This window comes from Cyanistes caeruleus, chromosome 17, assembly GCF_971803275.1.
Source record: "Cyanistes caeruleus chromosome 17, bCyaCae1.hap1.1, whole genome shotgun sequence".
In the NCBI taxonomy this organism is placed as follows: domain Eukaryota; kingdom Metazoa; phylum Chordata; class Aves; order Passeriformes; family Paridae; genus Cyanistes; species Cyanistes caeruleus.
Genome location: NC_141717.1, coordinates 561,644 through 586,092, shown reverse-complemented (window position 1 = coordinate 586,092; position 24,449 = coordinate 561,644). Strand labels below are relative to the sequence as shown.

Below are 24,449 nucleotides of genomic sequence, written 5' to 3'. Positions count from 1 at the left end.
CTTGTTTTCATCTGGGGAAAATATTGTACCACATAGCGTGGATCTTTTGTGGAAGAAATATTTACTAATATTTTTTTTGTGGAAGAAATATATACCAATATTACTGTGCAATATAGCGTCATAAAGGATTCCCTTTGAACCACACAATAAAATAAATTCAACTATTACTAGATGATGTAGCTGCTCAATGGGGTGTAGGAAGACTGTAAAAACTTAGCTTAGGATTTGAGTTGCTGCTGTGATGATAGCTTGCCACTTTTAGCTGAGACATGACTCTGTTAGATTTTAGCCTGTAACCATGAATGAGAAAGGTACAGCTCAGAGTATTTTATTTTGCTGCCAGAGGAGTACAATTGACTATATAATTGCCATTTGTGAAAGAATATACTGTCCTACTTACTGATTGAAAATATTCTTGCTGTGCTTTTGGAAGACTTCACTATAAGAGAGCCAAAACTGTTTTAGATTGCCTTTTTGCAAGGCAGAATTTAATGATTTCAAATGTGAACAAAATCATAATTGTCTTAGATTTAAATGATTACAATCTAGGGGAAAAAAACCCCCAAAAAAAACCTCTGAGAACTTGGATATTTTATGAAACTGAAAATTATTTTGATAATTTTTCAGTTTTCCTCTTTGTTTTCTGCTATATCCTATTAAGTCATGGAATAAAGAAGGAAATTGCAAATATCTGTGGAAGACTAAAAAACCCTTTACTTTTTGGAAGAAAGGTGACAAGAACTGAGGCCATTTGATGAATATGTCTTAAGGAAATTATTTTTGCTTAATACTTCAAAAATTTTTTCCATTAAGAAATGAGGTCTAAACTTGATGGAGTAGTAGTGTATGCCACATACTAATGGTAATGTTTGGATCTCTAGTAACTTGAGGCAGGTGAAGGTTGATTTGAGGGCAGAGAATGTTTTTTGGTGGTGTTATTAAATATGGTTATTTGTGCTAATAAATTCTGAGTTGAAGTGGATTATTTCTGTCCTGATAATTTGTTCTCAATTCTTGTATTTCACATTATTGAATCAAATACAGGGGTTTTTTGGTATTAAGACAAGCAGTCAAATATCTTTGATACTGTAGCTGAGATTAGTAACGTGATTGCAAACTAACAGTTCAGAGCTGCAAAATAATCGGGATTATTTGCAAGATTCTAGAGCTCTGGCTGGGGCATATTCAGTCATCTGGCACAGTAAGATAGTGTGGTTGTTGTAGTGTAGCCCCTTACCCCAATCTCCAGCTTGTGAAATTTAATGATATCATGCTAGATAATCATTAATTAAAAATTTGTTTGTTTTGATTGGCATACCCTACCTGAAAACTGAACAGAAATAAATACTATCACCTTTCTTTCAAATAGTGTTGATAGAGAGAAGATAGAGAAGCCTGTGTGCCTCTTCTGTCCTGACTTGGAACTTCAAAAGGCTGTGCTGGTTAGATCTGTGCTCTTCTAACCAGTGTGTTCCTTGGGCAAGTTCTCACATTTGAGCATAATCAGTGAGCCAGTCTCGAGTATAGTAACAGTATTAAGTATATAATCAGTGAGATATAAATCAGGAAAGATATAAATTATTTCACTTTAAATGTGAAGGTGAAGAGAAAATCTCTTATTTTGTACAAGTAAAGTAGTGGGTTTTGTGAATACTTTTTTCAGGTCTTTGTATAAACAGGACTTGGAAATATGAAACTGAGAGAATGTCACCACCTTATGAGCAGCCTGAGTAATAGCAGAGTGCAGAGGGGGTGTTTGAGGGATGGTGAGGAGCACACTTATCCATACTGGTGGTCTAGTGTATGTAGCTTTGTTTTTTGGCACTTCTCTTTTTCTGCTATGTTCATGCTGTTTGATGGCATTTCTTTACCATGGATCCATTGCTGCAGCTCTTGTATTACTTGCTTATCCTTTGAGCTTGAACAGGAGAGGATCTGGTGTCGTCTGTTCACCTCTTGTCCAGTGTGTATAAGGCAAAAATGAGGAGAGTCCCTCCCATGAATTTCTGAGTGTTCTTGCCAGTGAGTTTGTGGAGAGGTAGGCAATCTTGGGCCTTATTTTAGTCTTATTTCCTTCTGAGGATTCCTAGGTGCCTGCTGTGGCCAGAGATGCCCCTGTTCCAGTCTGGGTGAAAATTGTTCCCTCCTGACTCATGTGCCTTTGGTTTGTCATGCTAAAGGTTAAGGAAGAAGATGTTTGGAAGTAAAAATGGATGTGCATGAGCAGAGCAGAGTGGTAAATAAAAACATACTGATGGTATGGCAGTGGTTTTTGGTGTAATGTGTAACTTTTGGTAATTTGTGAAATTCTGGCTAGCTTAGGATACAGCACAGCAGAAATGCATTTTCCTTTTCCTGCAAATTGAATATTACCGTGTACTGGGCCTGTGCAATGCCACAGTGAGTAAGGGAACAGATTAATTGGAAAGCTGTGAGTGTTGTGGTCCGAGACACAGGTGAGAGCATGAGTGCATTCAGACTGTTCTCTAGGTCCTGGATTTTGATAATTTTTCTGCTGAGCTCTGTGTTAATTGTGTTGGTGATGTTTCTCCTGTTAGTTCTGAAGGAATGGGTTTTCTGGAATCTAAGGATTGTCTACCCATGGAAGCAGATTTTGCTTGTGTTTAAGCTGTGAAGTACATATCTTTACCACAGTGAAAGCCACCTTGATGTTCCTAGTAGTGATGTAATATCTATGTCCTATTCTAAGTGATTGTGTGCATCGCAATTAAGGCAATTGTGTAATGTCTTTTTATTACCTTGTTCTCCAAATTGATAATAAGGCTTTTCTAGTCTAACTAAGAGTTGTTTTTCTGAGTGTCTCTTCTTAGAGTAAGTCACATTAAAAGGATTCTTTATATAAAATCAAGAACAGTTGATGTTTCCTGACCATAGACCTGACAAGCATGTAACAATATCCATTGCAAGAATCTAAACAGCAAATTTCATTTAATTTAGAAGCGGAACTTACACCTCTTATCTGTGTTTATAACTTCTCAGATGTGCTTCTCAGGTAGTATTTAAAATCCCCTTTTATTATAATTTCCATGCTACAGTCTTGTCATAGAAAATCTTTGTAGATATTTCAGTAGTCAAGTAAGAACTTTTATTTTGCTGTATATGTATATTTATTGCTTTTAGTAGTTACAACTTATAGACTGGCTGGCCCACACGTCTTTCTTGGTGTGTGTCATACAGTTAAAAATATTTTTATATTTTTTGGCCTGCTTAGGAATTCATTATTACATTTGTCAAAACTAAAAATACCATTGCTTTGAAGGTGTTTTTTTCTGCTATGATTTTATAGAAATACTAATGTGAGTCCTGCAGCCATCAGAGATGTGTGTACAAACACAGCCATTCACCTTCCTTCCCCTTTTGGTACTCACTAACAGCCAAATGGACTTGCAAGTCATGTATGTCACAGTCTTAACAGGAAGCTGGGAAAGCCCATTCTTTCTTACACCCTTTTGAAGCATCAGTGTGAAACTAAATATGATGGGGTCAAGGGGCACTTCCTGACTTTATGTATTAAGGAAGAAATGGAGGAAGCATGCAATCTAAGATAGCCTGTTTCCATCAGGTGCAGTGATTTTAACACAGCACTCCTTTCCATCCTCCATGTTCTATTTGGGTGAAAGCACCTACCCTTTTCTTCTGCCTATTTTTTTTTTTCTTCACTGTTTTTCCTGGTTTTCAAGGAGAGAGAGTAAATTCAGGATGTAGTCTTTCTGATATGTTCTTCCAGGTCCTGACACCAGAAAACACTTGTTTTAAATTTGCCAACTGTTGGAAATACACCTTAGTAGTCAGAGGGGCTGGAGGGATAGGCTGATCTGATGGAGGGGGTGAGCTTGTGTTTCTGGTACTTCTCAGTGAGGCAGATTATCCCACGTGGAGCTCTGTGTTGCTGTAGCAGAGCCAGCTGGAATGTTGAAAATCTCTGCAGGCACAGTACCATAGCTGAAAATCACTACAGACAAAACTGTGGATCATGTTACGATTTAGAATTTCATACAAGGTGTAAGGCTGTTGAAATCTGAGAATCAAAATAAATCCAAATTGGCGGAGTTGAATGCAAAAGAAATAATGGAATTGAGAAAAGACAAAAAGGAAGTGTGCAAAAAGGTTTGTGTGGAAATTGAAAACAAAAAAAAGGTGCCTTGACTCAGAAGGGGAACCAAAGAGAAACATGAAACTAAATCAGATATCATACTTGTGCCTTATTATCTTGTTGTTTGCCTTAAGTGATGCGATCCTGCCCATGAGTCAACCAAAAACCAATGTTTGGGTGACCTTGGCCAGTACATCAGGCTTGGATACCATTTGTTTGATTTATTCAAGTCCAGAAAAGCCATTCTCAACCTTCTTGGTCAGTTTACCAGTAGATTGGCCAATACCAAAAAATGTCTCTCCAGATCTTTCACGATTTGTTATAAATCCCAATGACGGATAGGGTGTCTTAACCAAATTTCTCCCTGAGGCACCCTATGAAGCTCAAGAATTGAAAATCTTTGGCTCAGTGAAAATGGATTTTTGTATAATATTTGGCTTTCCTCAGTCAAAACAAAATGAAGACAAAATCACAGATGTCACTCCAAATCACACCTTGTAAAAAAATGCGACATCTTGGTGCAATTACACCTCAGCCTTGCACCTTTGTGGAGAGAACTTCTGAAAGTAAGCATGTATGTATTGATTGTTTTCATAGTTATCATAGTATTTGTACCTTGTCTACTTCAGTGTATCCAATAGTGCTTTGACAAAGCTGTCAAAGCAGTGCTCATGGTTCAAACAGGAGAGTGAGATGCTGGAACCCTAACCCCCAACACCTGGGCACAGAGAATTAAAAGCTTTCTGTGCTAACAGGCACTGACCCACAGGAGAACAGTGTATTTGACCTGAGGCCATGGAAAGGCTTCCAAAATTGAATTGAGATTGTAAATGTGTAGTTTAAATAGAAGTGTGTTATATCACATGGTGGAAAATACAGTTTAAGGTTTTAGGATATAGTAATACATATGTAGCAAGATGGGGGTTTTAGGGCGTAGGCTTATCTTGCTTTTTCACCTTCATGGGTATTGGTATTATGGGATTGGGTGGGAAAGTCCACAGTGCGGAGCACAAGTGTTTGGTTTTTGGGTTAAAAGTAAAAATAAATTAGTTGCCATTTTATAATTGGATAGCTTACACTTAAAAGGTCCTGTAGAGAGAGATCTGGGGTTCCATTTTTAGTTTGTTAGCTTGATGTGCTGTGTGCTGTCTGTGAGAATGTAATACAGATACGAAAAGATAAACAACTGAGTCCGAATACAAAAACCGTCTCTCTCATTAATTCCAACCATGAGGAAAAGAGCAGTGAGACATTTTGCACTAAGTTGAAGAGTTTAGTTATTTGAGTGATTTAATTGATGAGGGTTAGGATGTTCCCTTTTAATAGAAGGAAATCCATCTTGATTTCTGTTGTGCTCACACACACTGGTCTTGTAAATAACTAAGCAGTTTTCTTTTGACTTTTAGAACTGGTTGTGTTAGCATTTAGTATGGGCATCTAAAGTTCTACAGTCTAAAGCAATAAATTTTTTCCCGGACTGTGGTAAATAGAAATTTTGAGATATAGTGCCACTGTTTTCATCCCTAGCTGTACAGTCTGCAAAAAGCAAGTATTAGTCGATATTCTTCTATCTCATTTCTGTAGCTTATCATTAGGGGTTGGTATCTCTAGACAGGAAGAGAGTGGCTGAAATGGTGAGGGTTTGAAGATCTCCTTGCCTGTGCCATGCTTGTGCCGGGGATTTGAATCTGATGTCTGCATCTCTCTGTTCCACTACTTCCATGTGGCTGCAGGTTGTTTTCATACCTGCCTCATCTTATTCTAAGTTTTGCTTATTGTTCATGTGTATAATGTGCATGTTGACATGAGCAGTGTTTTTACGAGTGGTATTTTGGAGAGGATGAGGAACAGTGTGGAGAAATGAAAAGAGACAGCTGTTGCTAACTGGTATTTTTGTTACATCTTTTCACTTTCCATGTAGCCCATTCTTTACACATGCCTGGTGACTGTGCAGCAGGATGAACACAATTTCATCTTAAATATGACATCTTAAGTGTCATCGCTAATGTTTTTCTTGTGTATTGATTCATTGCTGAATCAGGAGAGAAACAGTAGCTCCTTTTATATGTCATATCCTTAAGACTGATCTAAATACTGAGCTTCATTGGCCTTGAGGGTATTGAGATCTTGTGTATAAACGTGAATGATTTTGTTTGGTGAAAAGTTTTTTTGTTTTCAAGTTTTGAAACACTGCATGCAATTGGTTTGTGGATGTTGGTGTCAAAAGATGCTCATCTCTTACAGAAGGTTGTCCAGGTAGGTGATGCATAAACACACTGGAAAGGAAAAGACCAATTTAATTTTTTTCCTGTTTTTTTTTAAGTTTCTTTTTAACCGAGGCAATGTTTAAGATTGTTTTTCACTTATTAGTTTTTCTCTGAGATCTCTAGTTCTTTGTCCTGGTGGATCACAAGTGCCAAGATGCACCTTTGAAGCTGGGGACCAGAAAGCTTTGTGCTTTGTGCTTTCTCTATACCAAAGAAAAAGGAATGAGAAAGGAAGCTAATGAGCATGTGCAGTGAGGAGGGATAGGATGTGCAGACACCTAAGAGAATGCCTTGAGAGCAAATAACTTTTTTTTATTTAGAAATTGTCCTGTAACAATGTTTAACATGCTTTCTTATATTGTGGTCCAAAATTTTGTTTCCTTTGCACACACACTTCGTGATGAAAGGCTTCTCATGAGCTGGTGCTCTGTAGTATTCAGGGGTGTTTGTCACTGTTTGTCATACAGGCAGGCTTTACAGTGTAAGGTAACTTTAAAGGTGTGTTTTACAGTAATGTCTGGGCAGTTGGTAGAGATTCTCTGAGTAGCTGCTGGACTCAGACTTTATGCAGACTGAATGCAATGATTTGACTTGTTAGATTAAGTCAGTTGTTATAAAAATGATGTAAACTAAGTGAATGGATCCAGCTTTGCACGTAGGAGCACTGGGTTCTTTGGAAAGAATGCTGGCATTTTCCATAGTCAGTTCTATCAGGAGGTCTTGTCTCTGCAAATGAGACTCAAAATGTTTCAGTCTACTTTCTTAAAGTTGATTCCTGATTGCAATTTACAAGCAATTGCTACTTACAGTGAAGAGAAAGGTCTTAATGAAGTTATAGAGTTTGTTTTGTGAAGAGAGGACAATCAAGATTCAGCAAAACATTACTATTATTTTTTGTTATTTTAATCTTCGTGTTCAGTTTAACTATATGACATGGTGCATACAGTGTCTGAAAATGCAGCTATTAAATAACTTCATCTGCTTGCAGGAGCTAGATTGCACTGGGAAATATTTAAAACCTGTAATTGTGGATAGTCTATGTAACAGAGATACCTGGGGACAAGAGAAAGTCTGATTGCCTCATTTTTGCTGTGTTCTAAGAAGTACCATTGGCTATACTAACTGAGGGAAGGGCTTTCAAAACTTACACAGTTCTGTTTCTGGTAGGGTAGAAGTAGCTTTGTAACAGTGTGGTTGATGAGCCTGGGCTTGAATTTGTGGAAGGGGAAAGGTGGATTAATCTCTGAGAGCCACAACGAATTCAGGCACCAAGAGGAGCAAAGACATTCCCTTAAACCTCACTGAAGAAGTGGTAGAAGAGCTTGTTTATGTAGAGGAAAGTGAAATTGTCACCCATACTTGATGACTTCACCATTTGGTAAATGCTAAGAAGTCTTATTTATCAGGAGCTGAAACAGGGAAAGTTGATTTTCCTTGAAAGACTGCAGTCTTAATAGGACTGCATGTTAATACTCTGCTATTGTACAAGTCAGGTTATCTTAAAATAGCAACAGTGAAGGAAATAGTTATTTTTCCTCAAAAACAAAATTGTTGTTTTTGTGCAGAATACCTGGGTACATCAGAAACAAGTGCAGCAATGAGCTATGGCTTTTGTATTCACTCTGTGTGGTCATCTCTATAGTGAGATGCATAATTTTGGGGTTTTTTTCCTACAGTTTTTTTAGACAGCTGTGTGCTGAATACTTTTGAACCAGATTGATAGCTGAGAATTGTTAAGTGAACTTTGCTTTCAACAACCTCTTGAGTAGATTTGTGGTATTGGCTAGTTACCTGGAGGTGTGGGATTGTGGGTGTTCCTCATGGTGAAACAAGTGCAGTCGTTGTTTTAAATGCATCCTGTGATCACATCCTAAAGATGTTTTGCCAATAGAGAATAATGCTTAGAGGGGGACAGTGCTGGAATGAGAGGAGATAAAGCTTAAGAAATAACTAAGTAAAAGTACCAGAAGAAAATTCTCAGTTTCTAGATAGGAAGTACTTTGGGATGCTGTCATCAGTAGATTAGGGGAGAAAGTGTAGCTGTGTTTCTCAAAGTGAGATGACTGAGAGAGTTGCAGTTTGGAGACTATAACTAGCTTCTTTTTTTTGTTTCAAGTGCTTGGATCAAAGTGGAGCAGCTGAAGCCTTATCACCCTCACAAAGAGGAAATGATAAAGATTAACAAGGGTAAGCGCTTCCAGCAAGCTGTGGATGCCGTAGAGGAGTTTCTTAGAAAAACCAAAGGCAAGGACCAGGTGAGTGGGTTCTTTTTCACTGTGTGCATCAAAACAGGTCTTGGCATGAATGTTGATTAGATGCCTTATTATGTGAAAGGAGCTTGTTCCTCTGGCAAATTGAGGAGGATTTTATTTTCCTTTGGTTTTTGGGGTTTATTTCCTATCCTCTCTTCTTCCCCATTTAATCTTGTTTGGTGGGGAAAAGCGATTATTGGATTATTAAATGATGAAGAAACTGAAGAGGCTAATTGGTCTGCTTGTGATGATTTTATACATCAGTCTTAAGAATTTGGTATCTAGTAATCTTGTCTTTAGTATGTTAGAAGTGCACAGTCCTGGCAAGTCTTCAGCTGGCCTGTTCCGTTACACGCTTGCTTAAACTGGTGTGTTTTTGCAGGAGAACTAACCAGGAACTTCACTCACCAACTCCAAAGGGCTAACAGATATGTAGTTTTCAAGTTGTTGTGCTGTTGTTTTGCTTGATAGTAATCAGCACAGAGTCCTTCACATCCTTGGTTTTGCATGAAAATCATTCCATCTCTTCTCTTCTTTCCTTACCATCTTCTATTCTATAATCTCTCAGGCGTCTTCCCATAACTCCACTGAAGAGAAGAATCGGCGTAATTCCAGTGAAGAAAGAGGCAAGCAATCTGCTGGTGAAGAGAAACGCAAAGGCAGTTTGTCTGAAGGAAAGGTGAAGAAGGGCACAGGGGAAGGAAAAAAGAGGGTCTCTTCTGTCTCGTCAGAGAGAGGATCAAAATCACCCTTGAAAAAAGCCCAGGATCAGAGCCCCCGAAAGCGGGGGCGTCCACCCAAGGACGAGAAGGTTTGTGTTGTGCATGTCCGCCAGTGCCCATGGACTTGGCAACTGGCCTTGAGGGCTGACTGGCACCTTGACTAAAAGGCCACCAGGAAGGATCAGTTCAGTATCCCTTTTTTTAAACTTTTCCATGTTGCTACTTCTAGACCATTTGGCTGCCCGATACCCTTGGCAAGTATATTGTTGCTACTTCCTGTGATTTTTACCAGTTAGTTACTGTGAGTGGCTCTGTTCGTATCTTTGAGAGGGCTTTGAAAGCTGTATCAGAAGGATCCATTCTTTTGTCTTGTTATCTCTCAAGTTCAGTTTGTGCAGGAAGGATTAGCAAAGAGATACAGGTCTTCATCTGGCTCCTGACTTCTCCCATCTCATCTACTTCGTATGATCGGGTGATAAGTAGCCGCTTAACTTCAACCTCAGTACTCACAATGAGTGAAATATCCTTAAGAGCTAGGGCTTAAAGAAGAAATTTGTAGCATGGGGAATCCACCAGAAGAATTGTCTTCATTTCAGCTTCTGTGCTTTAGGATATGTTCCCATCCTCCATTATAAAGGAGCCTTAATATTTTATTCCCACCACTTTCCTGGTATTTCTTGATGTTGTGGCAGCACTTTGTCTACCCTTGTTTAGAGTTCCAGCCTTTTGATTAAGGAACTCCCTGTTGTGGTCTAGATCTTCCTGTTCCAAATGGATATTTATTTTGGTGGATTATTACAAGGCACATCCTCCATTGGAGACTACACCTGAAGACAACTGGGAGACCTCGACTGAAACATCATATGGCAACGTGCTTGCTCACCTGTACTTCAAGGGGACCATGTTGTGCTTCACAGTTTTATGTTTCAGTCAGGATGCAAGTCAAAATTGTGGTCTTTGCTCTCCCAAACTGTGAATGGATTGGCCTTCACTGGTTGAACAGCAGACTCTCTCTTGATGTAGTAAAATGAAGTTGATCATCTCGGATATTAGCTGCGAAGGCATCATAAAATAGAGTCATAGAATATCCTGATTTGGAAGGGACACAAGGATCATCAAGTCCAACTCCTAAGGGATTAAAGGAAATACTGGCTCTTTTTTTAGCACCAGTGTCTGAAATTAGGCTGTGCAACAGATCTCATCAGTTTCTTCTTTTGAGGGAAGCTGGAGAAGGGGAGAATGGATGCTTATTTATTAATTATAACTAATAATTACAGAACTTGTCTTGACTGATGCAGGAAAATGCTTCATTGGCAACATAATTTTCACTTTTCGAAGTGTCTTCCTATAAACATGTCCCCACATATTTCTGTCAAAATAAGCCACAAGACCTTTTTTTTTCTCTTGCAAAATGATTCTGTGTCTTTGAGCTAGATTCATTCCAAAATTGATCAAAGCTAATGGCTGGGTGAATTCTGATTGTGCTGACACATTGCATACATAGGTTTTACTGTGTTAGCTACCTTAGGACATCAGAGTGCTTTGAGTGAGCTAATTGTGGTAGTAGACATTATTTTACACATGACAAGCAGAGTGATTTTAAAGTTGCCCCGAAGTGGTGGCCAGCTGTGTGATAACTTCCTGGCTACAAACCAGGAAATTAAGCAGAATAAGGTAGGAAAGTAAGCCTTATAGCTTCTGGAAAGTGACAAATAAAATAATTGCCATGAAAATATAATAGTACTGCCTTAATACTGTTTTTCAGCTTATGAAGTAATTTTAAAATTTTGTCTTCTTGCCTGGTTCTCAAAAATTCCTCAAGTTTTTAGCCCTAGAGTAGAAAACATTTTCATGTTGTCCTGTATTAATACAGGATTTGGGATTTTTTTTCTCCATCTCAGTCCAAATTCTGGCTTCCAAGCAATAAGGATGCATAAAAATCAAGAATCCAGTTGTTGCTGAGGTATGCTCTGTCTAGAAAGCCCCAGAAAGGCTCTGTGGCCATAGATGATCATTCAAATACTCTTATTTTTAAGCTTATATGAATATTTTTGACGGAGCAACAGAACTTCATAGGTATCCAAGCAGGTTTTATCCATGCTTTACCAGCTGAAGTGTGCAGGACTCTCTCTAGACACTACAAGGTTGGAGACTGATGTCTGCATTGTCCTGCTAACACTTGGACAGTTGCATCGTTCTGGGTTACCTCCAGGAGTCTTGCTCTGGCTATTTTTGCAAACAGTGTTCTTCTCTTGTGCTTCTGTGTGGATACTAAGGTATATTGTGCATTTTCAGGAAGAAATTTCGGAGGGGAGATAATGTGACTCCATTTCTGAACCTTCATTTCAGAGGAAGACAGCACGTATTATGCAGAAGTCTTGTGCATTCTTTTCACATAGCATAAAAACCTAGAGGTCTGTAGCATATGTTTATGACCTACAGCATGAAGACCTATTTTAACCTATATGTCTTGGGGAAATAAAAGATAAAGTTTTAATCTTCTCAACAGTAAAACCCCCAATATGTTAAGTACTATCATGATATTACAAACCAGGGCCTGTGGAGCAGATGGGGCAGCCCACATACCAGTTTATCTCTTGGGTTCTGCAAACTTGAGCAGGTGTGGCTGTCAACCTCATGCTTTGAAGGTTCTCCTGATAACAGGTAGGCTATTCTATTGTGACAGGGTAGGATTAAAAGAGTTCAGACCTCTGCTTGTAATGATGTTCTTTACTCATTTGTTAAGCTTCTTGCATCCACCAGAGGAAAATACGGAATCAAGCATGTTGGTTTTCAGCTCACTTCATAAGTGCCCAAGTGCAATCATTCCTCTTAGGTGTGAAGAATGGACTCTCCAGAAGCCATAAATCTGGTTGAATTCCTTCGCTGGCATTTGATGTTTTTCTCACCTCACATGTATTGCTAATACTCTGTGTTTAAATTTGAATGCTCATGGAAGGCCTGTGAAATGGAAGGCATTTCTAGTGCTTTCAGAGCTCTGTGTGTGTGCTCAAATGGTGATCGTGATGTGACCAGCCCCTGAGCCAGGTTTTAAGCTCTTTCTGATCCTCCTTCTGTCTCCTCAGGACCTCACAATTCCAGAGTCAAGTACAGTGAAGAGAGTGATGACTGGAACAGTGGCTGGATTTAAATGGCCACCGAGTGTGAGTGAGGTGAGAAGCTTTACAACATCTAGGATCTGAGTTTGTGGCAGCAAATCTAGATCCCTTTGGCTGTAAAACATCAAGATCTTGTATTCTCGTGTTAGAATGTACTGCAGCGTAACAAAGCTGAACAATATCCCAGACAGTTCACAAATATGCTGGGAAATGAGATTTCTGTCTCTGTGGTACTATTTGCAGATTCACATTTAACATGCTGTACTAATGTTTACACTTTTTGTTTCAAAAGCATTTTTGTGACTGACTTCCCAAAAGTGGAGGTGGTGTGGATAGTGTCTCCCTGTCTGAATACTAGCACATGGGGTGCTTTCATTTGATTTCCTTCACAAGCAGCTTTTGAAGACCTTTTGATTTTGTTGAACAAATGAGTGATCAGTAAAGCAGTGTAAGAGCAATGTGATTCCAGGCTTCTATTTATGATGATCACTGGGGAGATGAGGTATCTGGGCCTGCAGTCCTTGTTGCGGTTAGGATGGGTTTGCTTGGCATGTGACAATCTCCAGTCAATTCCCAGAATGCTAGAAATTCCTTGGAAGCTGGAGAATAAGTGTTTTCATTTGCTTGGGAGAGGAATAAGTGGAATATGAATTTTCTTCCTCTCATGTTTATCTTGCTTGTATACTTCTTTGATTTTCTTACAGATGTTGAAAAATGAGGAATTTGGTTAGAGTGGATTTGGTTTTGAGAAAGGAACACAATGTAAACTACTCAGTTAATTAAATATGCTCCTTGTGACAGCTGATACATTTTATATTTCCCCCCTTATTCTGTTGTTCTCATGCGGCTTAGGAGAGCAAGGGAATTGTGCTGTGGTCACTCAGTGACTCTGGATTTATTTCTGAGGCTGTACTTTCTCTCTTTATAGCCTGTGAAGGACAGTGATCCACACTTTCATCACTTCCTGCTAAGCCAGACAGAGAAGGTAAGGATTTGGCGGACCAGATCATGCTGCTGAGTAGCTTGGAATCTTGCCCTTTGCTGGAACTGAATACAAAGAGCATGCATAAAGAGCTCCAGAATTTTGTTCTTTAAGGGCTGGCAATTAGATTAGTTGAAGTACTTCCAAGCCTTAAGATTTAGAGTGATTTAGCATTAAGCACAGTGAATAGATTTAAGTAATTCAAGATTATCTAGCACTAGTTTTTGACAGATCTGATGCAATAAATTCTGTAGAAGGAACAGGATGGACAGGAAAACCTTTTTTTTTGTGTTCAAAAATCCTGTTGTTTGATTGTTTTTGATGGTTGTCCTATCAGTTTCTTCATCTGGATAGGCTTGTCAATTCACTGAATGTTGCAGGAAAACTTCCAGGACCAGAAAAGCTCCTTATAAAATACAACCAGTTTATCTCCCGAGAGTCAGAAGCCTTACAGGATTTTATATTCAGCAGTGAACATCAGGAGGAAAAGGAAAGATCAAATTAAGCATAAAAGGATTTATATCTCGCTGAGGATCTGGGCAGAGCCAGAAGGATTAAGAGCTCCTAACAGTTTTATCTAGACAAGCTCACAGTAGGCAGCATGGGGAGAAATAGCCTTTGCCTTAGCATTTGTGGAAAGCCACATGCCTTCTCATATTAACCAGAAGGTTTTGGTTCCACAACTGCAGAGACATAGTGGGTGTAGATGTGAGGCTTCATGGCAGGCTTCAGAGAGCTAAATGTAGGAGTAGAGATGGCCTGGGTTCTGCTGCCTCCAGAGGAGCCTGTTGTAGGAACTACAGAAAGGAGTTAGCAGTGCCTCTCTTAGAAGACAGGCTGAATTGTTGGAGCAGGGTGAGAAAGAATGATCTTAATGTCTTGCAATGTATTTTAGGTTTTATTTTCTCCCCTTGAGGGAAGCCCCAGAGTTGTCCTGCTTTGAAGGTGGTGGTGGGTAGATGAGCTGCCTGTTTCTGTGGAACAAGGATATGGTCTGTTTGCTCGGCAGAGTAAATCAGCACTGTCCTTCCCCTGAATGCTTTGTCTTCTCCATACAGCCAGCTGTCTGCTATCAAGCCATCACAAAGAAGCTGAAGGTTTGTGAAGAGGTAAAGCAAATCTTCATTTTGATGGATTTTTATTGTTATGAGGCCTTGCAGTTCTTCCAGAGCTGTGCATGATATTGTTTTTAATATTATTTTTCCCTTCTCTCTTCCCCCCCGCATCCCCCCCACCCCCCACTCCCTCAGGAGACAGGATCCACCTCCATCCAGGCAGCAGACAGCACAGCAGTCAATGGCAGCATCACGCCTACAGACAAAAAGTAAGATTTCCAGTGCACTTCAGCCATTTCCTTCCCGGCTCACATATACAGCCACTCTCCAGCTTGTCACTGAATGAATAATAGAATGAATAAACCTAACATTTCCCTTTAACTGCACATTCCTTCTGTCCTTGTGCAAAACAGTTTTGGGGTGCATGGTGGGAGGGAGGCAGCTAAAAACAAAGGGGGCTGTACAATACAAAATTCAGAGTAAGTTCTGTCCTGGATACATTTGCGAGTGTTTCAGGAGCAGTCCTTTTCAGTAGATCCCACTGCAGGCTGTTAGCAGCATATTCCTGAGTGTCAAATGAGATAGGAAGATAAAAGGGGATCTGTCTCCAGTAGGGCCTGGCAGTTGACTGGGATTGTTTAATTGCTCTCCTGAGCATGCAGAAGACAAGAGGAAGAGGGAGATGTGTTTTCCCATCACAAGGAAGCACGTGAGCTTTCTGGTTTCTCCTCATACCCTCATTCTCCTTTTTAGAGTGAGAGAAACTTAACTTGAGCTTCCTGTTTTGCTCTGTAACTTCTGCGCTGTTCAAATTGAGTTCAGGCCACTTACTATTTGCTGTTGGGGCAGTTCACATGGGATGTCAGTTCTCACCTATACTGCAGGGGAACAAGAATAACAATGAAGCTGTTCAGGTAAAACAGTCTCTCAGGAAAGTGCATCTCAGAGGTGGGTTGGGAAGGAAGGAGTATTTCTGCTGGTTTAGAGATTTGAAAATAGGTAGACCTTATTTGGGCCATGTGAGGAAACCGTAGTGATTTGCTCTGCCTTGTCTAAATTAGTTTGCTTGGAGAAAAGGCAGCATGGCTAGCTGGGAGAGGACAAGTGGCTTGTGAAAGCCATGATGCAGCTGTAGTGTGGCTAATTCTGCAGAATTAACTGCAGATTTGCCAGGTAGATTTTATTGTGAAGTTACCTTAGATGTAACTGAATACTTCAGAATCTGTCTGAAAACTGTGGGTTTTGTGGGAGCTGCATGATGGATAAAAGGGTTCTTGCAGCAATATCTGCAGAGGAATTCCTGTTGCAAGTGATTGTAGGGACTTGGTGGTATATTTTCTTTTCTTTGAATGGAGGGAGTGAAACTCTTTCCAGCTTGTGGGAGGAGGGGAAGGGTGTTTTCTGGGACTGATGGGGAACTGTACTGGCCTAATACTTCCTTTCTTCTTGTGTCTGAAATGGCAGCTGTAGAGCAGGGACTAAGTCTTTGGTCTGGCATGATGCTTAGCCTAGTAGTCTTTGCTAGGCGTTATTAAACATAAGATACTAATGTATCATTCAATTATACAAGTAAGCATTGTATGCGTGACTTAGTTTTAAAGCCAGAAGTTAATTAGAGGAGTACCTGCTCATTTCTAAGTGTTTCCTTTAACTTCAGTAAGGCAATGACTGCCAATAGAAGGCACGCAAATAGCAATTTTAGTAAATAAAAAACCACACACAAACAAAACACCCCAAACAAATAAAAAGAACCCAGACCATCCAAACCTTTAATATTTAGGTGATCTTCTAAAATACGCTAAAGACTTTCTTCAGGAAATTGTTAGGGATGCTTGGTGAGCAAAATAAATTCCAGCCTGATTTTAAAGCTTAGTATTTGCCCACTGTAGCTGTGGCTGCAGTGGAACATGTTTGGGTATTTTTTTGTGCTGCTGATTTTTTTTGTGCTCCAGTTTGCTCTTCATCATTTCCATCACCATGAGAAACGGACACTGATTGCTCTTTCTTGCATTAATGTTTATCTATACCCTCAGGATAGGATTTCTGGGCCTTGGTCTGATGGGAAGTGGCATTGTCTCCAACTTGCTGAAGATGGGTCACACTGTCACTGTGTGGAACCGGACTGCTGAGAAGGTAGGCATGTGCTTAAACCTCTCCTAAATATTCAGTTACTCCCTGTATCTCATGGAATCATCTGTCAGTGGTGCCTGGGAGAGGATGCCAAAGAAACACAAGGATACGCTTGTGAACTTGTTCTGTACTGTTTCCTGTGTGCTTGTTGGTGGGCATGTGTAACTAAGTGCAGCTGTGGTCTGTTCTAGTGAGGTCACTCTTATGTAAGCACTCCCGCTCCACTGCCTTTTTGTGTGAGAGGAGAGAGTTGTCAGAAAAATTACACCATTGTATGTGTTAAAGAATGGGATGTAGCATGTCTCTGAAAATACTGCTGATGTGAATAGCCATGTCAATGTATTGTGCATCTGTGAATAGCCATGAAAATACTGCTGATGTGAATAGCCATGCAGTGTATTGGGCCAAAAAGGCCAAGTGCAGGGAGTTATCCCTGGAGATTGAGGTATGGTAAGATGCACTGCCCAGCCACAGGTTAGTCTACATATATTGTGCTAGTCATATGGTAACAAGTGTTCTGTTAAAGATCTACTGTGTCATGAGACCAGGATGGAGAAGGGCTTTATAGGAGTATTTGAAATGAAAATGGAGCTTACATTGCATTGCACTTATATACTAGGCATTGTCCTAGAAAAATAGGTAGCTGGGGGACCCACTGTAAGATACTGTGTAATATCAAAGTGGGAAGGGCACCGTGGTTACTTTGTTAAAAGGTGATTAAAAGATTTATTTTTTTCAAGAGCAAAACATGGCTGGTATGAGGGGATAAATAAGAAGGAGCTAAGATTTTGAAGCAGCAGCCCTCTGAAACACATCAGTCTCAGCTGTGCATGTTCCTGTTACTATCCAATAACACATTTTGCTATCTCCTTTTTACATTATTTTTCCCTAAATCTCCCTTTTTTCCATAATAATTTATTGTCAAATGCACAACATTCTTACAATTTCGCCTAAGAGTTTTGTTTCTGTGTGTCTTTCTTTCAAAGTTGTTCACCTGTTCTTCAGAAAAGCTGCAAAAGAGCCGGGTGTGTGCATGTGCGTGCGCGTGTGTGTGTGTTGACAAACAGAAGTAACAGAAGACGAAGTTGCTGTGTAATTAACATGCCTGACTCCTTTGGAGTTGTGTCCAGCAGTGGAGTTTGTACAGCAAAATGCAGAAAATCCATTTTCTCTGTATTTAATTTGTCTTACCTTTGGACTTGTGCCTTTTGCAGTGTGATTTGTTCATCCAGGAGGGGGCACGGCTGGGAAGAACCCCTGCTGAAGTAGTCTCCACCTGTGACATCACGTTTGCCTGTGTATCAGATCCAAAAGCAGCAAAGGATGTAAGGATTAGCTCTTACTTTACCTCTGCTGGTTAGCCTACGAGACGGCAGTCATTGAATGCCAGTTCTGATTCCTGCTAACCACAGTAGTCTGGATCATGGTACATCCTGAGCAGTGCAGCTGTGTAAAAAAGAAATGTCCCAACAAAAAAACATTTTAAAAACTAAGTCTTTGAGGGCATGTTCTGATAACGCTCTGGGGGTCTGTCACTGCAGTGCCAGTCTCAGTTGGACTCCTGCAAAACTGGGACTTCTCTGCAGACACCCTATTGCTTTACCGCTCTTCTGTTCTCCACAGCTGGTGCTTGGTCCAAGTGGAGTGTTGCAGGGGATTCGCCCAGGGAAGTGTTACGTGGATATGTCCACCGTGGATGCAGATACAGTCACAGAGCTGGCCCAGGTAATCACCAACTGAGCCTCTTACCAGCAGCAGCTGTTCATTCAGCAGCAGTTCTGCAGTTTGTGTTGCTTCAGGTGCTTTATTACTTTTGGTAATAAAACTGCTTCTAGCGGTCTTTGGGCTTTTGGGAGAGTCTCAAGTTCCAGGCAGACAAGACAAAATAGCATGTCAAATCTTGACCAGCAAAGAGTGTTGGATGAGATGTTCCCTGGTGATACCAGCAAAGCCTGTAGATTTGGCAGAGCTATTACCTGGCACCAGTGCAAACAGATATCCAAATTTTGATTTCCTAAGAAATATTTGTAGACAGGTTGGTATTCTGTAACAAACTTGAGGGTAAAACCCTGTCTGGATTAATGACTAATGAAAGGTATAATGCCTAGCTTAAATGCTTTGGTTGGGGAAAATTATTGTCTTCACATTTCATTCTATGGAAATACTATTATAGGATTTCTGTAGAAGTGTTCTGATTACTTCTGCTGTAGTATCTGTGATTTCTTTTTGACATCTTGATTGTTCCCCACTGGCTAAGGCAGCGTGGTGGTTTTACAAGGAAGGGGAGCTGGTTTTGGTGAAGTTTTAAGTAGACATGTTGGTGATGCACTATTGTCTAACATCAATTCAGAGAATGCAAATCACCCACATTAATAAATGTCTGGCGGAAGACATTTGTCAAAGGCCTTTCCTCTGTGGGAAAGAGGGGAAAATATAATGATCAATCTTCTGGGATTCTTATGCCATATGTACACTTTCAACATTGGTCTCTTGGCCAATATAGGGTGCCATGACTAAAACATGTCAGTTCAGCTACTTAAAACATGCACAGTAGTGATGGGTACAGGAGGGTCTTGCCTGGAGTGTGAGGTCAACTTCTGATCTTAAGCACATTTTGCAGGATAAAATGTGATACATCACATTAGTGCTTGCCTCTCCTGTTTATATGGTGGAGCTATTTGTTCTGCTTTAAAATTCTGTCCTTAGGAGCAGGAATGCCCTAAATGATGGTCCTGCTGCTGTTCATGCACAGCTAACCAGAGATGCTCTTCTCCCAGGTGATTGTGTCCCGAGGTGGTCGCTTTCTGGAAGCACCAGTCTCAGGAAACCAGCAGCTCTCCAATGATGGAATGCTTGTGATCCTGGCAGCTGGTGACAGGGGTTTATATGAGGACTGCAGCAGCTGTTTCCAAGCTATGGGGAAGACCTCTTTTTTCCTAGGTAATTGAAACATGGAAGGCCTGATAGCAGTTTCTTAGTGCAAGGACTGGGAAATTTCAGCAAGGAGTCTGATATGTGTCATCTTTATCTTTTCTCTTTGGGCAGTTTGGGAAACTGGTCTGCTTCTCCAAAACTTGGCCAGTTTCAAAGCCTGCAGGCTAAGGATTCTTTTTTGAATGCTGGCTCATTTTGGAGGATCTGTGATGCTTTTGGTTTTACATTATATTTTAAAATTTCTCCATTCCTTTGAGTGCTTGGAAAATGGGAATAATTTCTGAAGTCTTTCAGGACAAGGGAGAGCGGCCAAGTGCTTGATGCTAGGAGTCTAGCAGTGTTACTGCTGTGTGGGCTGGCAAAGTAGGGTTGTTGTTTCTCTTCTGGAGGAATCCCAATGATGTGTCTTGCTCCTAGGTGAAGTAGGCAATGCCGCCAAGATGATGCTGATTGTGAACATGGTCCAAGGCAGCTTCATGGCAACAATAGCAGAAGGACTCACTTTGGCTCAAGTGACTGGCCAGTCCCAGCAGACCCTTCTGGATATCCTCAATCAGGGACAACTTGCCAGCATCTTCCTGGACCAGAAGTGCCAAAGTAAAGTTATCTTATATTGTTCTCTTACAATCCATCAGTGTTTCAGATAGTGGCAAAAGGTAGAAAATAACAGTCCCATTCTTCATCAGCCTGGGATTATGATTATTTTAAGCACTCTGGAAATGAAGAGCTGAGTTCCCATTCCTTCCCCTTTATAGCTAGGACTTCTGAGAATCTGAGTTAGGACTACTTAGAGCTTAAGTTAGGATTTCATGGGGGCAGGGTAACAAGTGAAATGGAGGGCGAGCTGCTTAGAAATCTGAGCTCACTTTGTCAGTGGGCAGTATCTGTGACATCATATATGTGACATCATGTATAGTAGTGACATCATCTACTGTGGCCAGATGAAGATAGCAAGTAGAAAAACAGGAGAACTAACAATAGTGATCAGCAATGGAAAGGAAAGATTGATGTTGAATTGGCAGCCCCCTGCAGTGTGGGCTTGGCTTAATTTTGTCACGCTTACTTTTTGCATCGGTTCCTCTCCACAGATATCTTGCAAGGAAACTTTAAACCTGATTTCTACCTGAAATACATACAGAAGGATCTTAGATTAGCTATTGCACTGGGCGATTCTGTCAACCACCCAACTCCCATGGCAGCTGCTGCCAATGAGGTAAGAGTTGGTCAGTGTTCAGATGTGTTCTTCAGCATTTATTCAAAAGAGCCATTTGTCAACCAGAGACACAGATCTAAGAGTTACATCATCTCTAAGACAAAGGAATAGTGATTGAAATATATTTTTACTAGGGTGGCATTCGATTTGTTTTGATTGTAGAGACCCTTAGAATGTTACATCAGGAAACACAGAAAGACCTGGCACTGTGATCTGCACTTGGATTATTTGACACACTGTACAGTTCTCTGGTTGCAGTGGTCAGCAGAGGAGTTTTTCTGCTGGGAAAAGGCTTCACACGAGCAGGGTCTGATCCTTTTCTGATTTCTCTTTAGGTATATAAACGAGCAAAAGCATTGGACCAATCTGACAACGACATGTCTGCAGTGTACAGGGCCTACATCCATTAGGCTGCACCCTTCTTACTGTTCATATGATGATTATTGATTAATATTATTATGATACTGGGTTTTAACTCTGGACCAGTCCATCTCTGTCTTTCCATTTCCTTTTATACACAAACTTTGAGACCTGCTGCGGTGAGCCTTCCACTGTGGCAGAAGGGGGGAGGAGGGGGCTGGGATTGTTGCAGTCTAATTAGAAAAATCCATGTCATGCACTGACAGTCATGAGACAGAACAGCGGCAATTGTTCAGAAGCTCTGAGGCAACTCTGCCAGAAATCTGCTGCTTGGCTGCTTTAATTTTCCTCTTTGTTTGCTAGTCCAAGATGCTGTTTCTAACAATCCCTTTTCTCCTTTGCTGTGAAATAATGCAAGTGTTGGACTCTGCATCAAGGGGACAGGGCAACATCTATCTACCTGTCATATCAGGTCCCATCTATCTACCTGTGAATATGACTCAAGTCCTTGGTCCCAAGTAAGGTGAGGAGCATTCCTGCTAATTAGCCACTGTTAGAGAACAAAGCACCTCCCATGGAGGAGAAGGGCAGTTCCAGAGGGTAAGGGGAGTTGAGTGCAACACTGTTGTGATTCAGTTTCTTTTTGGACTTCCACTTCCCCAGCACCTTGCTGGAGGAATTCCTGAACTGTTAAAGACAATACATTGCATCCATGTCTTCCCCTGTACAGACAACTATGGCTTAGGGAACACAAACTGTACTGAAAATAGGAGAATGCCAAAGTCAATGAGGCTCCTGAAAGGCTTATCATAGCTCATCCAGAAAGTCACTGGAAAGTAACATGTTTGCATAGAAAACTGCAAGGGAAACATAGAGCCTGTAAAACTGGGCTAGAGATTTTACTTGTTCCTGGCCTTAGCTTATGTTATGTTACTACTTGTTTGGTTTTTTTAACCCTTGTAGTCAATAATTACTAAGGTATGTTGGATTACAGCAGTGTCACAAGCAGGGTGGTGAGTCTGAAAGGGGAGAGAAGAATGATACAAGATTGAGTTTCCTGAGCTCCTTTCCATAGTCTCTGGCCTTTGCATGGTTGTCACATCTCTCAGTCTCTTTGCCCATCTATGAAGGTGGGTGATGGTTACCTACCTCACACAAGGATACTTTTGTGTACTGGCTAGTGATCTTTATACATGTCAGATTTTCCATACATGTAGTAGCGTTACTACTTTGGGTACAAGATAGCACAGCATAAGCCTTCTCCCTGTATCTGTGAACTCTGCTTGTGGCCAGACACCAACTTCTAGAAAGACCAGTAATTGATACTGGGGAGGCTAAGACCACTGCTGAGCTTTAGTCTAGGGATGGGTGACATGAACTGCAGATGCCAAGGCTAGAAATCAGATACTCTACTGTCTATCTTCTCTCAGTGTAGATGGAGCAGCTCAGAGTCCAAAGGATACCTGTCACTAAAAATGCACAGTGTGGCTTGTATTTTGGTTTGTTTGGGGTTTTTTTCCCCCCATTCTCAGTCTTAGCCTTTTGGGAGTGTTCTTATATTTTAAATTCCAGTGTTAGAAAAATGCCAATGAGAAACTTTGGCCAAAATCACTTCTCAGTGGTACAATCTCTGTCCTCCCTTGGGCTGGGATTATGAAAGGAAAGAAGATGAATTTAAATTGCACCATGTTCCTGACATCTGCCCCTGCCACCTTATTTTTTTTTTCTAGGAACTTAATGGCTGTGTAAGGAAATTTCCCCTGGGTTAGGATTTCTTACCAGTTCTGCTTTGTGCAGCATAAGGTTCAGGGGCATCTTTTTAAGAAAGTGTCACATACTCATTTTGAATCACAACATCTAATGCCTCATGCTGTAAATGTTACTTTGAGTATTTTACCTCCTGTGGTGACTGTTCCTAATTAGACTGTGGGCTAATGCTGTATTCTGTATTACTTATGTCCTGTGGTGAACACCTGGCAACAGAGCTGTCAGACCTCACTGCCTGTTGGCCACTGTGTGTAGATGATGGTAGTTCTATACCCAAGTTCCTTTGGCAATGCCACTGCTCTTCTGCATGTAGGTATTCACATTAAAGGTATATAAAATTCCCAGGATAGCTAGCCATTGACCTACTTTGGCACACTGTTCTTGCCCCAGAACTCCACAGTTAGTATCTGAAGTACTTTGTTAAACATGCCACAGTAAAAAATAAAAGCTCTCACATGAATTACGCATTGAGGGCATCCGAGGGAAGTTGTGGGTTTGGGGGGCAGGAGATGAGACTAAAGGAAAAAAATCTTTTGGGAGGAAGAAGGAGGTACTGTCCCATGTGCAGTTGAGAGTGAACAGTGCTGAGCCAGTTCAATGGCATCCCCACCTGTCCCTGCCTTCATGGGCCAGAGTGACAGTGAATGAGCGTGAACAAAGGTAATGGAGGATCTTTGTTAGTTTGTGGTGCCTCTGTATACAAAGAGAATGCCAGAGGAGCTCTCTAGTCCTGTTACAAGTAAAGGACCAGTCCCTAGGCAGTTTGCTGCTGCAGGGTTTGTTTCTAGAAATACTGTAGTTCCCAGAATGGAGATGGTTATTTCTGTAGGAGTGGCAGATGTAGTTCAGCACTGTAATTTATCCTGTGAGGATCTGACTGCAGCTTTCAGCTGTTGTGGGTGGCTGTAGAGAGGCTGCAGTGCTGCCTGGACAGCTGTACAGTCACAGGTTTGCCCAGGAGGAGGAGCAGGAGACGACCAAGAGCTCTGATGTGGCTTTGAAGAGGAGGGATGGAAATGGGGGAATCCAGACTGTTCCAGACGCCGGTTGAGATTGCTGTCAGTCTCACTCAGATTCTTGTATTTATGTCTGTAGCCTCTGAACATGGATTTGAGTCTGTTCCTAGGCCTGGGATTTGGGGGAGGGAAGTGGGGGAAGCAGTGGATTGAGAGATGCTCTAATAAAACTGGCTAGTTAATGTTGTCCTAATATTGTTGACAATTCTGTAAAGTTTCTTTTTATGAAGATTTGTTTTAGCAGTTGGCTTTTTCTTTTGACTCCCTCCTTTTTAAAGAGAAAATGTGACACTTGTGAAAAGCTTGTAAGAAAAGCAGTTTCATTTTTCCTCAGTGATAGATCCCATAGTTCATTAAGGTTGTGAATTTTTATTTTCCTGCCTTGTTTTTAATTAACATTTGTCATTCAGAATAGGATGTGTGAAAATGTTTAAATGGCAAAAGGTTTTTTTGATTTTTTTTTTGTGCAATTAACAAAGCTACTGGCAAAAAGAATAAAACCTTTCTTGGTAACAGAA

General features: G+C 40.7%; 1 protein-coding gene across 6 annotated transcripts in view; it reads left to right on the top strand.

The window, feature by feature from the left end:
* The window catches only part of GLYR1 (glyoxylate reductase 1 homolog), a 27,625-nt gene extending 3,176 nt beyond the window's left edge, over positions 1-24,449 (top strand). For 2 of the 6 annotated variants that reach the window (XM_086855087.1, XM_086855088.1), the window contains 13 exons: positions 8,498-8,636; positions 9,202-9,312; positions 12,442-12,528; positions 13,403-13,459; positions 14,515-14,565; positions 14,707-14,780; positions 16,545-16,644; positions 17,856-17,966; positions 18,265-18,366; positions 19,419-19,581; positions 19,993-20,172; positions 20,664-20,788; positions 21,124-24,449. In XM_086855087.1, coding sequence (XP_086711213.1) covers positions 8,498-8,636; positions 9,202-9,312; positions 12,442-12,528; positions 13,403-13,459; positions 14,515-14,565; positions 14,707-14,780; positions 16,545-16,644; positions 17,856-17,966; positions 18,265-18,366; positions 19,419-19,581; positions 19,993-20,172; positions 20,664-20,788; positions 21,124-21,198 — 1,375 coding nt within the window. In that variant the 3' untranslated portion in view covers positions 21,199-24,449. Of the gene's footprint in view, positions 1-8,497; positions 8,637-9,201; positions 9,445-12,441; positions 12,529-13,402; positions 13,460-14,514; positions 14,566-14,706; positions 14,781-16,544; positions 16,645-17,855; positions 17,967-18,264; positions 18,367-19,418; positions 19,582-19,992; positions 20,173-20,663; positions 20,789-21,123 lie in introns of all 6 variants that reach the window. The other 4 variants (XM_086855085.1, XM_086855086.1, XM_086855089.1 and 1 more) reach the window with 2 other exon arrangements.